We start from the raw sequence: 11,886 nt of genomic DNA, 5'->3' as shown, positions 1-11,886 counted from the left end.
GCCGCTGGTCTAGACTCACCTTCCACCGACCCGCCTCGCCACCCCCCGCCTTCCCGTGTCCTCACAGCTGCCCGCCTTGGCCCGAGCGGCCCCTGTTCTCACTCTCCACCCTCCGCTCCTGCCGCTGCCTCCGACGGCGACGTCCTTCCCTTGCCTCGCTCCTTGCCGAACTCCTATTTAAACACCACGGCCTGGCTCAAGTCCCCACCCTCCTGCACACCCTCCCCACCGTCTCGAAGGCCGCCACACCTTTCCTGGAGATGCCGGACGTCTCCACGCGGCCCTGCACTCACCGGGACGTCCCGGCTCACTGTGGACGTGAGCGAGCCCCCGAGAGCAAGACACGTCCGATTCGTAACCTGGCCCGGAGCCCGGCACTCAGCAGGTGCACAAGCGTTTCTTCAGTTCGGGTCTGTAGACACAACAGCTAAGGCTCTTTCATGAAAGAGGGTCCCTGCGGGTGGAAACACAGCACAGCCCCCACCTGCTCCTCCCCCCACCCCCCATGGAGACTGCCCGCAACTCGCCCCGTTCCCGACTGCTCTGCAAACCGAGTGAGCGAGACCCGGAGGCTGGCTGGACGCGTACCGCTTTATTGATAACACACAAATGAGGCACGCCGGAGGGCGCCAGTCCGTGCGCTACACCGTGTAAAACAGTAGAAAAATCAGTTAGTAAAGCAGAAAATTCAAGTGATTTACTACAATATGGAGCAAACGGCCTGAAAACTGGTATCTCCGTTGGCAGTTTCCACTGATAAAAGTTCTTACTTCGTGAATTAAACACATTGAGAAATACAGTGAAAATCTATTTACAATCATTTAAAATGGGCACCGGTGACATATTTAATTAAAAAAAAATCTTTGATGCTTCTAGTTTGTTTTTTTCAAAGAGAATTTTAAATATGACTTTAGTTTTTTTTTAAAAAATACAGTAGGAAATAATTACAATCTTAATATGAAAACATTTTACAACTTATAGCCGTGGTCAATTAATGCTAAATAGAATGCAAAAGTTGGTGTTAAAATTTAAAGTCACTGCTTTCCTCCTCACTAGAAATCAAATACAAAGATTATTTCATTAAAAACACCTTTGGTCCCTAAGAATCACGATCTGACGATCCCATGTTGAAAATACCTTCCATGGCGACAGCTCGGAACGCCTGGGGACACGTGCCCGCTGCAGGAAAGGGGACTTTTTCTGGAAGATCGCAGCTGGAACTGTTTCACAAAAGATGGGGCGGCGGAATCGAGGGAGCCCGGTGACGCCCGGGGCGCAGCCACCTGCCTTCGCCCCGGACACGCCGCCTGGGGGTGCTCGCGGGAGAGGCTGAGCCCGCCTCTGGGCACGCGGTGTCGGTCACCGTCACGTCTTCACAGTATCAACCCGGCCCTCCACGGGGACAGCAAGCAACCAGCAATGACAACAGGAACAAAGAGTAATTGCGCTCTTTAAAACGACACGACAGACTTAAAATTTTTCCCATTAAAAAATTATCTTAGAAAAAAAAAAAAAAGAGGGCAGCCACAGTGGGCCATGTGAGCGATGCCGCCTTGCCCCTCGGCAGGTCCTGTCGCACGCCTCGGCCAGCAGACCGAGTGCACGGCCAGGTGTGTGGCCAAGATGAGGCTTCCAGCCAGGGGGCACGCGGGGACGGTCGCCATTCCCTTCTGGACAGAAAAGATGTGACCATAGACAAGTGGGTCCTGCCCGAGACACCCATGCTGCCCCCAGGTTGATCCCCTTGCAAAGCTGCACACAGGTTCCAGACTGTGGCTGTGAGTGAACAAGTCTGAGTCTCCTTCCTGGGCGCGGCCTGAGGGCCTGAGGGCACAGACCCTCCAGACAGACTCAACAAAAGGTAAATCCGCAAACCATTCGGGTGGTTTGCTGAAACGCATGCCGGGAGATCAGGCTTGGCAACACAGAGGTGTGCGGATGAACGGGAAGGCCGGGGGAGGGGGCAGGACGGGTTCACACCACGGCGTGAAAGGTCACCCAGAGAAGACTCCAGAAAGCTCCACGGCCATCTGGACCGCTCCCCAGACCCACACTGGTTACCTGGTGGTGGAACCGTCCGGACGGCCGGCAAGGGTGTGGCCAGCTTGCAGGGCCTTGCCCAACCCTCTACGGACTCTGAACAAAGGAAAAGTGACCTTCCCACCTATGCCCACACCAGGTGACCATTTTCTGCCCACCTGTGCCCACACTGAGGTGACCATTTTCTGCCCACCTGTGCCCACACTGAGGTGACCATTTGCTTCTGTGCAAAAGGCTGCTGGGTGACTTTCAAACATTACGAACACAGAAGGCGGGAGGGGATTTTGAAGGTGGATGACATGTGACCAGAGGCAGTGCCTGGAGACTGATGGTGTGGCTTCAAGTGCTAATGGAAGTGGCCCGTCACCCGCAGAGCTGGCCCCATCTGCGAGCCCCCCGCGTGCCTCCCACTTTGGGTCAGGGCCCCGTCATGGTCTGGCCATCACTCCATGAACGGGACCGTCTGTTACGGCTCGGGTGACGTCTCCAGTGGGACGTGACCGGCACCCACGCAGCGAGGGACCCTCAGCCCGCTGCACACGTCACCTCGCCGGGCAGGGCCCGAGCCCTGGGGTGCTTGGGGAAGGTGGTAAAATGACATCGCTGTCAGGATTCTGACAGGATGGCTAATGTGTGTCTAATATATACAGACATAAATTAAAAACTCTATTTATTGAACATATACAAATAAATAACTTAATTTGAAGCAAATCCCTTCACCTAACTTTCTGACCAAATCTAAAGACATCGAGGGGAATGCACAGCAAAGGAGCCCAATGTCAGCAGACTTGCTCTCCGCGCGACCCCCACAAGTGGCTCCGCGGGACGCAGGACCCACCTGAGCCTGTTGGCCCCTTTAAAGGGTTCGTGGCTGTGAAAGCGAATTTAAAACCTGGCGTTTTAGACACCAGTTTTGTACGTCAGGAGCGTGAGGACCAGGGTCCGAGTCCTAGTCCGGGCTCTGGCTCCAACGGGCTGTGTCCTCGGGCAAACTCATGGGGATGAGGGTTAGCACCGCCTGGGGTCTCCCCGGCTGTGCTGTCCATGGTCGGGCGCACAGGCTGCACACTTTCCCTCCTGATGGCCCTAACCTGGCAGCTGTCTCGGGCAAAGTCGGCTGTCAAGCAGAGAGGCCCCAGCGCCTTACGCTGAGAAATTTTACTGGACCGGAAGGCAGCAAAAATCTATGGTGGATCAAACTTTTTGCTTTTACAGAAAGTCAGTTTCATAGAAGGAAGGCAAGGCGGTCCAGCTTCCCACACGGACGACAGCAGTGCTGGGAAGACGGGCCCTGAGGTCTTGGGGCATTCCCCCTCGATGTCCCAGGGGGTCGAATGGGCTGGGTGCTGGGGAGATAGGTCTCCACCTGCTAACGGGTGACGGGGGCCCTGAGGGACAGGCCAGGCGACAGCTGGGTCTCCGCTCGGGCTCAGCTCCACAGCTCACACTCCCTGCTGTAAACTGTCTCGCTAAGGTCACAGGCAGCCTCAGGACCCCTAAGAAGAAAGGGCGGTGGGAGCCGTGGCGGAGCCCAGGACAGGCTATGCGGGCGCCTGGGGGAAAAGCAGGGGAGACCGCTTCTGGTCTGCGGTTCCCGTATTTGGTGGGGAACCCGCGGCGGATGGAAGCCTTGCTCCGCCGCGGCTCCACACGGTGCAGGAAACGGCCTCCACGCGTGTGTGACGCGTGCCCCCGAATCTGTCTGCAGAGGGGTCCTGGGGTGACCACTTTTATTCCATCGGTAGCTGCACCCCCCATTACTGAGGATTCCTGAGAGGGTCCCTCTGGAGACACAGCAGATTACCTGGCTCTGAGAAACGCCACACGGGTGCGGGGACCCGACCCCGGCCCGCGGGCCTGGGAGCAGCCCAGTGCCCCCGCGCTCCGGGTCTGCGTGCGGGAGGCAGGGCCGTGCTCTCGTCCTGCACGAGGATGCTCTGGTTCTGTGGCCGGGCGGCTTCCAGAACCTGCTTCTCTCACGGGACTGGCCCGTCTGTAAGTGGAGGTTTCACGGTGGTCCCGCGAGGCACCTGCGGGCTCTGAGTGGCAGGCAGGGTCGGGGACAGCGGGGAAGGGGACAAGGACACACATTGGTGAGCAGCAGTCACTCCGCTGCCTTTCAAAAGCAGTACAAATAATTAATAAAATACGGTACAGAACCTCTGAAGAACCCTTAGAGCTAAGTGCAACACATGATAAAAGGAGAATTTTTTTAAGGTTTAAAAAGAATGGCAGCTTTTCACGTCACGGTGACAAAAGCCTTTGTCCAGAAAAAAGACGGTAAAAGGGGAAAGATGCTTCACAGCACAGACGCGTCACGTGCCCGCCTCCAGTGACGAGGGGGACGGGCGCGTGGGGAGGGACGTGGAGACCCTGGCCTCTGGGCAGACGGGCAGGGAGGTGCCCCTGCCCATGCCGGCCGCGCTCACCCGCGAGGGCCCGGGTCTGGGGCCGGCACTCCCGGAACCCGGGAAAGGGGTGCAGCTCCCCGTTCGCCACGGGGCTCCTTCCCGTCCTCTCTGCTCTTTGGCAAGTGGAGGCGGAAGCCAAAGTGTTACCAGGAAGTCTCTTTAAGGGTGACGTGAACAGTAGCGAGAGTGCGCGCGGGCGGGCGTGGGCGCTGGTGTCGGAGCTCGGTCACAAACCCTCGCGTCCTGTGCCGCGGCCACGCGGGCGGGGCGTCCTGCTGTGCTCTACGTCCCGTTCTTCAGCTCCCATTCCTAAGTGTGGCGAGAGGAAGGCACAGGTCACGGTGGCCGGGGGGCCAGGAGGCAGGGCTGCGCCCCGGGGACGCAGGCCGCCTGCAGTGTGGGGACCGGCACGGCGGGGAGGATGGCCGTCCCACCCGGGAGACAGACCCACGCGAGGGGCCGCCGGGAGGTGCAGGGAAGGGGGCGTGTGTGGGCACGGGGCCGGGGGCCGAGCGGGGCGGCCGCGCTCCATCCCCCACGCCCCGGGGGGCAGCGCTGGCCGACGTGCACGTCCGACTCCTGCCGGACTAACGGGGCTTGTTCACTGCGCACCTGCACACATCGCGTGAAACGGGGGATTTCTCACCTTTTCTGGGGTCAAAAGTCAAAGCTTAGTTACAGTTAAAAGCACAGCTTTGGCCAACGTGCCGGAAACAGAAGCAAAACCGAGCCGCCCTCACACCCAGGAAACCACGCGTGGGCACGGTCAGGCAGCCTGTGCAGACAGAGGACCGGCCTCCAGTGCGGCCTCCCTCGGCCCTTCTGCTGCTTCCCCAAAACGGCCACGTGGGCAGGTGTCCACCGTGAAAGCCAGGAGGCCGCGTCCCCCACCCCCCACCGCCGCGACTCACGATGTGCCCCGGGGCCGTGCAGGGTTTAGAGAGAAGACGGGTGTGCGTGTTGTCCACAGAAGCTGCCACGTGTCTCCCCGACAAGTTTAGCAAAGGTAATGCAATTGCCAGGCGCGGGTCACAGTGGCCAAAGCCAGGAGGGACAGAGAGAGCTGCACGAACACACCGAAGCAGGCCAAGGTGGGAAGGGAGACCACAGCCCTGCAGGCCCTCGCTGGAGAGTCTGCGGAGAGGTCGGGCGCCACCGTGAAGCAGCCTGGCACCCGGCACCTCCGGGTTTGCCTATGGAGGCTCCAAAGGCACGCTGGGGCCATGGCACCAGGCTTCCAGAACACCCCTCAGCGTGCAGGTTTCCTGACGGAGCCGGGGGAGCACCGGGCCTGGAGCTGAAAGCCCGTGACAGGTGCCTCCCACCATCCGGGTTCTCATCGGGACCCGGAAGTCACTTAAGGGATGCCATCTGGGCTAACCCCTCCCGTGCCCAGAACGAGCTGACGGTCCTGGTCCTCAGAAAGGGGCTGGGGTGGGCCCCTGAGAGCACGCGTGTGATGCCCCTAAGTGTGGATTACTGTTCCCAAAACCCCTGGCCCTGACCCCAGCCATGAGGCCCCTGTCGCCTCCCAGGGATCCCGGGAAACCCCTGTGCGACCCCCCTCTCCCTCAGTGAGGGACCTGCAAGCAGGGACAGCGGCTCCCCTCTGTGGGCCTGGGCTGGCCTCAGTGCTGCCACCCATCTGAACCGGCCGAGGTCACGGAGAAGCGGCAGGAGCTGCCGTCCCCAAGCCGGGGGGGCCACCGGGCGCCCCCGGGGCATACAGCTGGATGGGGGGCTGCCGCGGCTCAGTGGTAAATCTGATTTCTTCCACAGGAGACAAAATAGCTGCTACACTCTTACCGCACGGCTCATCTACAAACAATTAGCGGGACCGGGGGGGGGGGGGGGCGGCTCTGTGTGCTCCCCGGGGGGCTAACGGGCACCCGGCAGGGGCACCTCTCAGCGGTCAAGCGTGTGCCAGGAAGGACGTGCCCGCAGCCACAGCTGCCAGCACCCACCGTGGGCACGCAGAGGGCCGCTCTCACCCACCTACAGCCACCTCTCAGGAGACACTGCATCTCTAGCCAGGTCGGGCGGGTTCTGACGGCGACGAAGGGCCCAGAGGCGGCAAAGGGAGGCTGCCCGCCTCCACACGCGTCAGAGCAAATTACATGCATCTGATGAATTAAGGTAATTACTCCCAGCCCGACTTCTCTGCATGCCACGCTTGCGGTCACCGCAGTCAAGAACCGTTCACTTTGACAAACTATAACGGATTTAACATTTTCTGAGAGTTTTCGGTCTAGCATCCCAGCTTGTCAGGGCCGATCCCAGGCAGGAGACTGGAGAGCACAGGTGGGCACAGGGGTTCACCCTGTGCCCCCAGGACCACCGGCAAGGCAGTGGGGCAGCCTGGACTCTGAGAACCAGAGGTCACCTGGTCCAGTCCCCACCCCAGGTCCGCCCAGAGCCACAGTTGCTAGGGACACCAGCTGGTCGGTGCCCTGAGCTAGGTTCTGGGGCTCTTGGCCTTTGAAAAGGAGGAGGACCCTGAACGAGGCCCTGGCTGCGGGGATAACGGCGAGGCCCTTGGAGCACCCCCCCGCCCCCGACCTGTCCCTCCCACGGCAGCCAGCACACCCTGGGGCGGGTGCCCCCGCACACGGGAGGGCGGAGCTCACCTTGGCCTTCCGCAGCACGTGCCCGCGGCAGGGGGAGCTCCCGGTAGGCTGGCTCTTCCGTAGCACGGCCGCGCTGTTCACCGGCACCGGGCCCTCGGCATCGCTGGTCTCGCAGCTGGACATGGGTGAGCTCTCCAGAGTCCGATGCCTAAAAACTGGAGACTGTCAACGCAGAGAGAAGGCCCCTCGTGAGGTATGGTTTCCAGGCCATCAGCATTTTCCAGCAGGAGAATCATTCATTTAAGTTTTTTAACATTTATTTATTTTTGAGAGACAGAGAGAGAGAGAGAGAGAGAGAGAGAGACAGAGCACAAGTGGGGGAGGGGCAGAGAGAGACGGAGACACGGAATCCGAAGCAGGCTCCAGGCTCTGAGCTGTCAGCACAGAGCCCAACACGGGGCTCGAACACACGAACGGTGAGATCACGGCCTGAGCCAAAGTCAGATGCTCAACTGACTGAGCCACCCGGGCACCCCGAGAATTGTTCATTTTAAAGAAAACACATGGGTTTTGGAAACAGGCAGAGACAACAATGACAATGGCCCTGCATGGTTAGCACCCGGCTCTGAGAGCACCTTTGACACGCCATTTCAGAGGGGACGACTGGTCGAGCTGGGCAGCTGTCCATTTGCACGGTGCTTTGTACCTTCAGAGAGCTCGGCGTGCCACCAGGCAGTGAAAGTCCCTGTGACCGTGGCTGGTGGCAGCGCAGAGCTCCCTGGAGTGACACCAGCCCGGATAATCCTGCAGCCCACACAGCTGGTGGACACCAAAGGAAGACGTCTTCTGAAAGGCTTAGCGTGTGACCAAATGTGCCTACAATTGGCAGCACCCCGCCCCTCCCCCCCACGAGGACACAGGCTGCTCCCTGGGGAAGAGGACTGGTGGGGAGCAGTGCCCACCCCGATGGGGGCCCAGGACCAAGCTCCCCATCATGGCGGCATAACACATGGTCGCATCTGGTTGGGTCACACGGCACGCCACTGAGTAGAACACTGCTTCAATCACCACTCAGTTGGGTCACTTGGAACCCACCCCCCACGGGGGCTGCTGGCCCTGGATGCCAAGCAGCTAGCTGTAGCCATGTTCCGGTTCACTTGGACATGCTTTTCAAAGGCCATGCTGGCCAGGAGGGAGTGGGGGACAGAATGGTTGGTAAGGAGAGAGTAGCACCATCTCTCCCTGGGAGAGGCCAAGCTGGGTCCGTAAGGCAGCCCGTGATGTTCCTCTGGGACATCTGTCCCATGAGCCGCATTCCCAGGATAAGGTCCGGGCAGGTAGGGCCGGGAGCTGCCAGTGCCGGGACTGATGACAGCACCAAGGTCCAAGGAGAAACCTCCCGAGGGAGGATGTGGCCGGGCCCTGCGGGCTGGGTGGGGAGGCTCAAACAGACCAGTCCTGAGCCTTCCCAAGGACAGGCTTGGCTTTGTGAGCCCCAAAGGAGAAGAGTTGATAGATGGGGGCCAAGATGGGGACTCTTGGTTGGGGGGGGGGTGCAGGGTCACCGCTAGAGAGAGGAGGAACCCCTGGGGGGGATGCGGGGTTTCAGCTGTGCCATACATCTGTAAAGACATCAGTCTTCCCCGCGGGTCCACCCCAGCGCTGAGGGGAGGGGCAGGGGGCTTCACCCAGGCTCCACATTTTGCCAAGCAGTTTGGAAAGAGGGACAGAAAGGAGCCCCGGGAAGCGGGTCAGGTGGGGGGGGGGGGGTGTCACAGGCTCCCGCAGAGAAGGAGGCACCGCATTCAGGGCTCCCCGCTGGCCACGTGTGCTCAGGGCGGGGGGGGGGGGGGCAGCGGGTCACTTCGCTTCTCTGGGTCCCACGTTCCTCGACCGTAAAACGGAAGTAGTGACATCAGACTCTGAGGGTCATCTGGACCCAACAGAATAGTTATGAGAAGGACGCTGGTAGCTTCTCAGTGACTATGAGTCCCAGAGAGTGAACAGGAAGCCCCTGAAGGCCCTAATTCGTGTTTCGGAAGTTCTTTCCCCTCGTCCTGTCAGATTTGACAAGGGTTCTGCCCCCCGCAACTTGGCGGGATCCCCAGCATGTGCTGGACGCTTCGTGAAAACCTGCTACGTGGGATTGAGATTTCTAGCTACTGAGCTGGAATCCAATCAGGACGTGTTTGGAAAGAGATAAAGAGAGCTGTGTTCCATGACCGGATCCAGGAAAGCAGAAGAGGGGGGCTGCTGTGTCCTACGATGACGGGATCCAGGAAGGGAGGGGGGGGGGCTGCTGTGTCCTACGATGACGGGATCCGGGAAGGGAGAGGAGGGGGGCTGCTGTGTCCTACGATGAAGGGATCCGGGAAGGGAGAGGAGGGGGGCTGCTGTGTCCACCATGCTTACACAAAGAGGGGAAAACGTGAGGCCAGTGGCTCAGAGCACAGCCGGGAACCCATGCAGAGCTGGCATGTGGCTGTGTGCTCGCTGGGCTGGCAGGGACTTTACCTGTGGGCTCGACGTCCCTGATCGGGGCTCGATGGCCAGGCCCAGGGTGACGCCGCCGGCCAGGGCCTTCTTCAGGCTCTCCTTGACCTCCGTGAGTTCCAGCTCCAGGTTGACGCGCTCGGCCTCCTTCTGCTTACACTCCTCCTCCAGCCGCTTCAGCTTGCCTTCCAGAACCGCCTGCGGCTTCCTGCCTGCAAGCCCACGGACACGCTGTCGCTCCGGCCAACAGATGGCACACGCCGCTGCCCCTCGCGCGAGCTCTGCACAGCGCTGTGGGCCAAGCGGCCCTGACCTGGGTTCCCTTCTACGAAACTCAAGTTCAGCTGTTCGCTAAAAGAACAGCGACCACTTCCAACCGCTCTGCTTTCCTGCAGCTGGGAGACTGTGGCCCTGGAGGCCGGAGGCCTGGATTCCCACAAATCCCAGAATTCTGGGCCCAGGCCTCAGCGTACTCACTTCAACACAGGGGACTCAGAGCAGATGCCTGCAGGGGTGCTGCTGGCTTGGAGAGTCTGGCGGTTGTCCTGTCCCAATCCCCCCCCCCCCGTGATTCCTGGGCCTTCTCTCCTTCCGGAGGATCCACGATAAAGCTTTCACCCCCACAGAATAGGCACCTGTCGCTTCAAGGTGCATTTACTGGACTCACTTTATTTGAAATGTGTCCCACGGACATAAGGCGCCTGGGAACGTACCCACTGGACGTGCAGGAAAACTGAGCCCAAGGGGTTACCCAGCTCGCGTGTGTGGCCCTGGCCTAGTGCTCACCGCGTGGGAGCTGGTCTAACCTGTCTGCATCTTTGCTACTCTGCAAGCTTGAAACAACGGAAGGAAGAAATCCTCCTTCTGTCTTGTGGGCCTGGAGGCTCCTACCCAGGTCTCTGACTTAGCATTTGGTTCCCCGCAGGCAGGCGGCCGGCTGCCACGTCCGGCCCCTCCTACGGGTCAGCTCTCACTTGCTCAGCCTATATCTAACCTCCCAGTCTTTAAACTCCAAAAGCGCTTCCTGTCCCAACACTCATTGAGGCCCCGAAGTCCGGAGAGGCTGGACTGAAAGGCTGGAAAGGCTGATGAACTGTTTCACGTGCAGGTACGCCAAGGCCTCCCTGCAGGTGAGCCGTGTGAAAGCAGGCGTCTCCCCTTCGGACCCCCGGGTCCTCTGCACAGCATTCTTCCTCTGCTCCACCCCGAGGCCAGCAAAACCGAAACCTAAAGCGTGAATCTTGCCCCAGGGTAAGAACCAGTCTTGAGCTGAGGCGACCTACGTCAAACAGTTCCATCCGCACAACCATGAACCCCATACTCCTTGCCCCTGCCAGCAAGAACAAACCTGCCTGATCCAGAGACACCCCTCTCTCTGGTCCTGACTCGGTTCTCCAACAACGGCCATTGGGGCGTGTTTCCACTATCCTGGCCTGTTTCCCTGTTCCCTTCCAGGAGTTCAGACGCCGTCTCTTCTCGGAGCACCAAGGGTTCCTTCCACCTCTTGCTTGGGCTCCTGAATCGTACCTGTCCCCGTGGACTGTTCTCCTGCCAGCAGCCCCAACTGCTTCATCATACACATGACTTGAAACTGCTGAGCCCCGCCTGTCCCCTACGGGCAGTCTCTGCTGCCAGCACCTGAAGAGGGGACAGCTCCCGGCGGTGCCACCCTGGGCTTACCAGCACGGAGACGGGCGGTCTTACTGAGGGCAGGACAGGAAGTGCACACTCTAACCCAAGGAGGTGCCCCCGCATACCAGCATTCACTTCGATGGCGGCCCTCAAGTCCTTCCTCTCCTTCCGGAGCTGGGCCAGCCTGTTCCGCAGGGTCTCCTTCCTCTTCAGCAGCTCCTCTTGCTTGCTCTGCAACAGCTTGGCGTCGGCTTCGACCCGGTTCTTGCCATATTTGTACTGGTCAGCATCTTAAAAAAAAAAAAAAAAAAGAAAAAGAAAGCCACAAAAGAAAATTAGGTTTAATTAAGCAGATAACAGGGTAATTCATTAAGCCTATTTAAAATCAGCCAACTCGAGGCGCGCCTGGGTGGCTCAGTCAGTTAAGCGTCCGACTTCGGCTTAGGTCATGATCTGACGGTTCGTGGGTTCAAGCCCCGTGTTGGGCTCTGTGCTGACAGCTCAGAGACTGGAGCCTGCTTTGGATTCTGTGTCACCCTCTCTCTCTGCCCCTGCCCTGCTCGCACTCTGTCTCTGTCTCTCAAAAAGTGAATAAGCGTTAAAAAATATATTTAATAAAAATTTTTTAAAAGATCAGCCAACTTGGTAAAAGAAACTCTAATCTAGCTGTTTCGCTAGCTCGGTAAGACAAAGAATGGGAAGCTGGACTTGAGTAGAAAATGGACAAATTCGAATAGTTTCGA

The 11,886-nt window shown here is 59.3% G+C and overlaps 1 protein-coding gene across 2 annotated transcripts in view; it reads right to left on the bottom strand.

The window, feature by feature from the left end:
- Nucleotides 1-910: 910 nt before the first annotated feature.
- AFAP1 (actin filament associated protein 1) overlaps nucleotides 911-11,886 on the bottom strand; it is a 92,252-nt gene continuing 81,276 nt past the window's right edge. For both annotated transcript variants that reach the window (XM_047091861.1, XM_047091860.1), the window contains 4 exons: nucleotides 11,269-11,433; nucleotides 9,533-9,723; nucleotides 7,079-7,240; nucleotides 911-4,760 (listed from right to left, as the gene is read on the bottom strand). In XM_047091861.1, the coding sequence (XP_046947817.1) occupies nucleotides 4,734-4,760; nucleotides 7,079-7,240; nucleotides 9,533-9,723; nucleotides 11,269-11,433 (545 nt within the window). In that variant the 3' untranslated portion in view covers nucleotides 911-4,733. The remainder of the gene's footprint in view (nucleotides 4,761-7,078; nucleotides 7,241-9,532; nucleotides 9,724-11,268; nucleotides 11,434-11,886) is intronic.

Source organism: Lynx rufus, unplaced genomic scaffold (genome assembly GCF_022079265.1).
Source record: "Lynx rufus isolate CCGP_SWC_20201006 ecotype Redwood Valley unplaced genomic scaffold, mLynRuf1.p SCAF_3, whole genome shotgun sequence".
Taxonomy (NCBI): Eukaryota; Metazoa; Chordata; class Mammalia; order Carnivora; family Felidae; genus Lynx; species Lynx rufus.
This window is presented reverse-complemented; position numbering and strand designations above follow the sequence as displayed.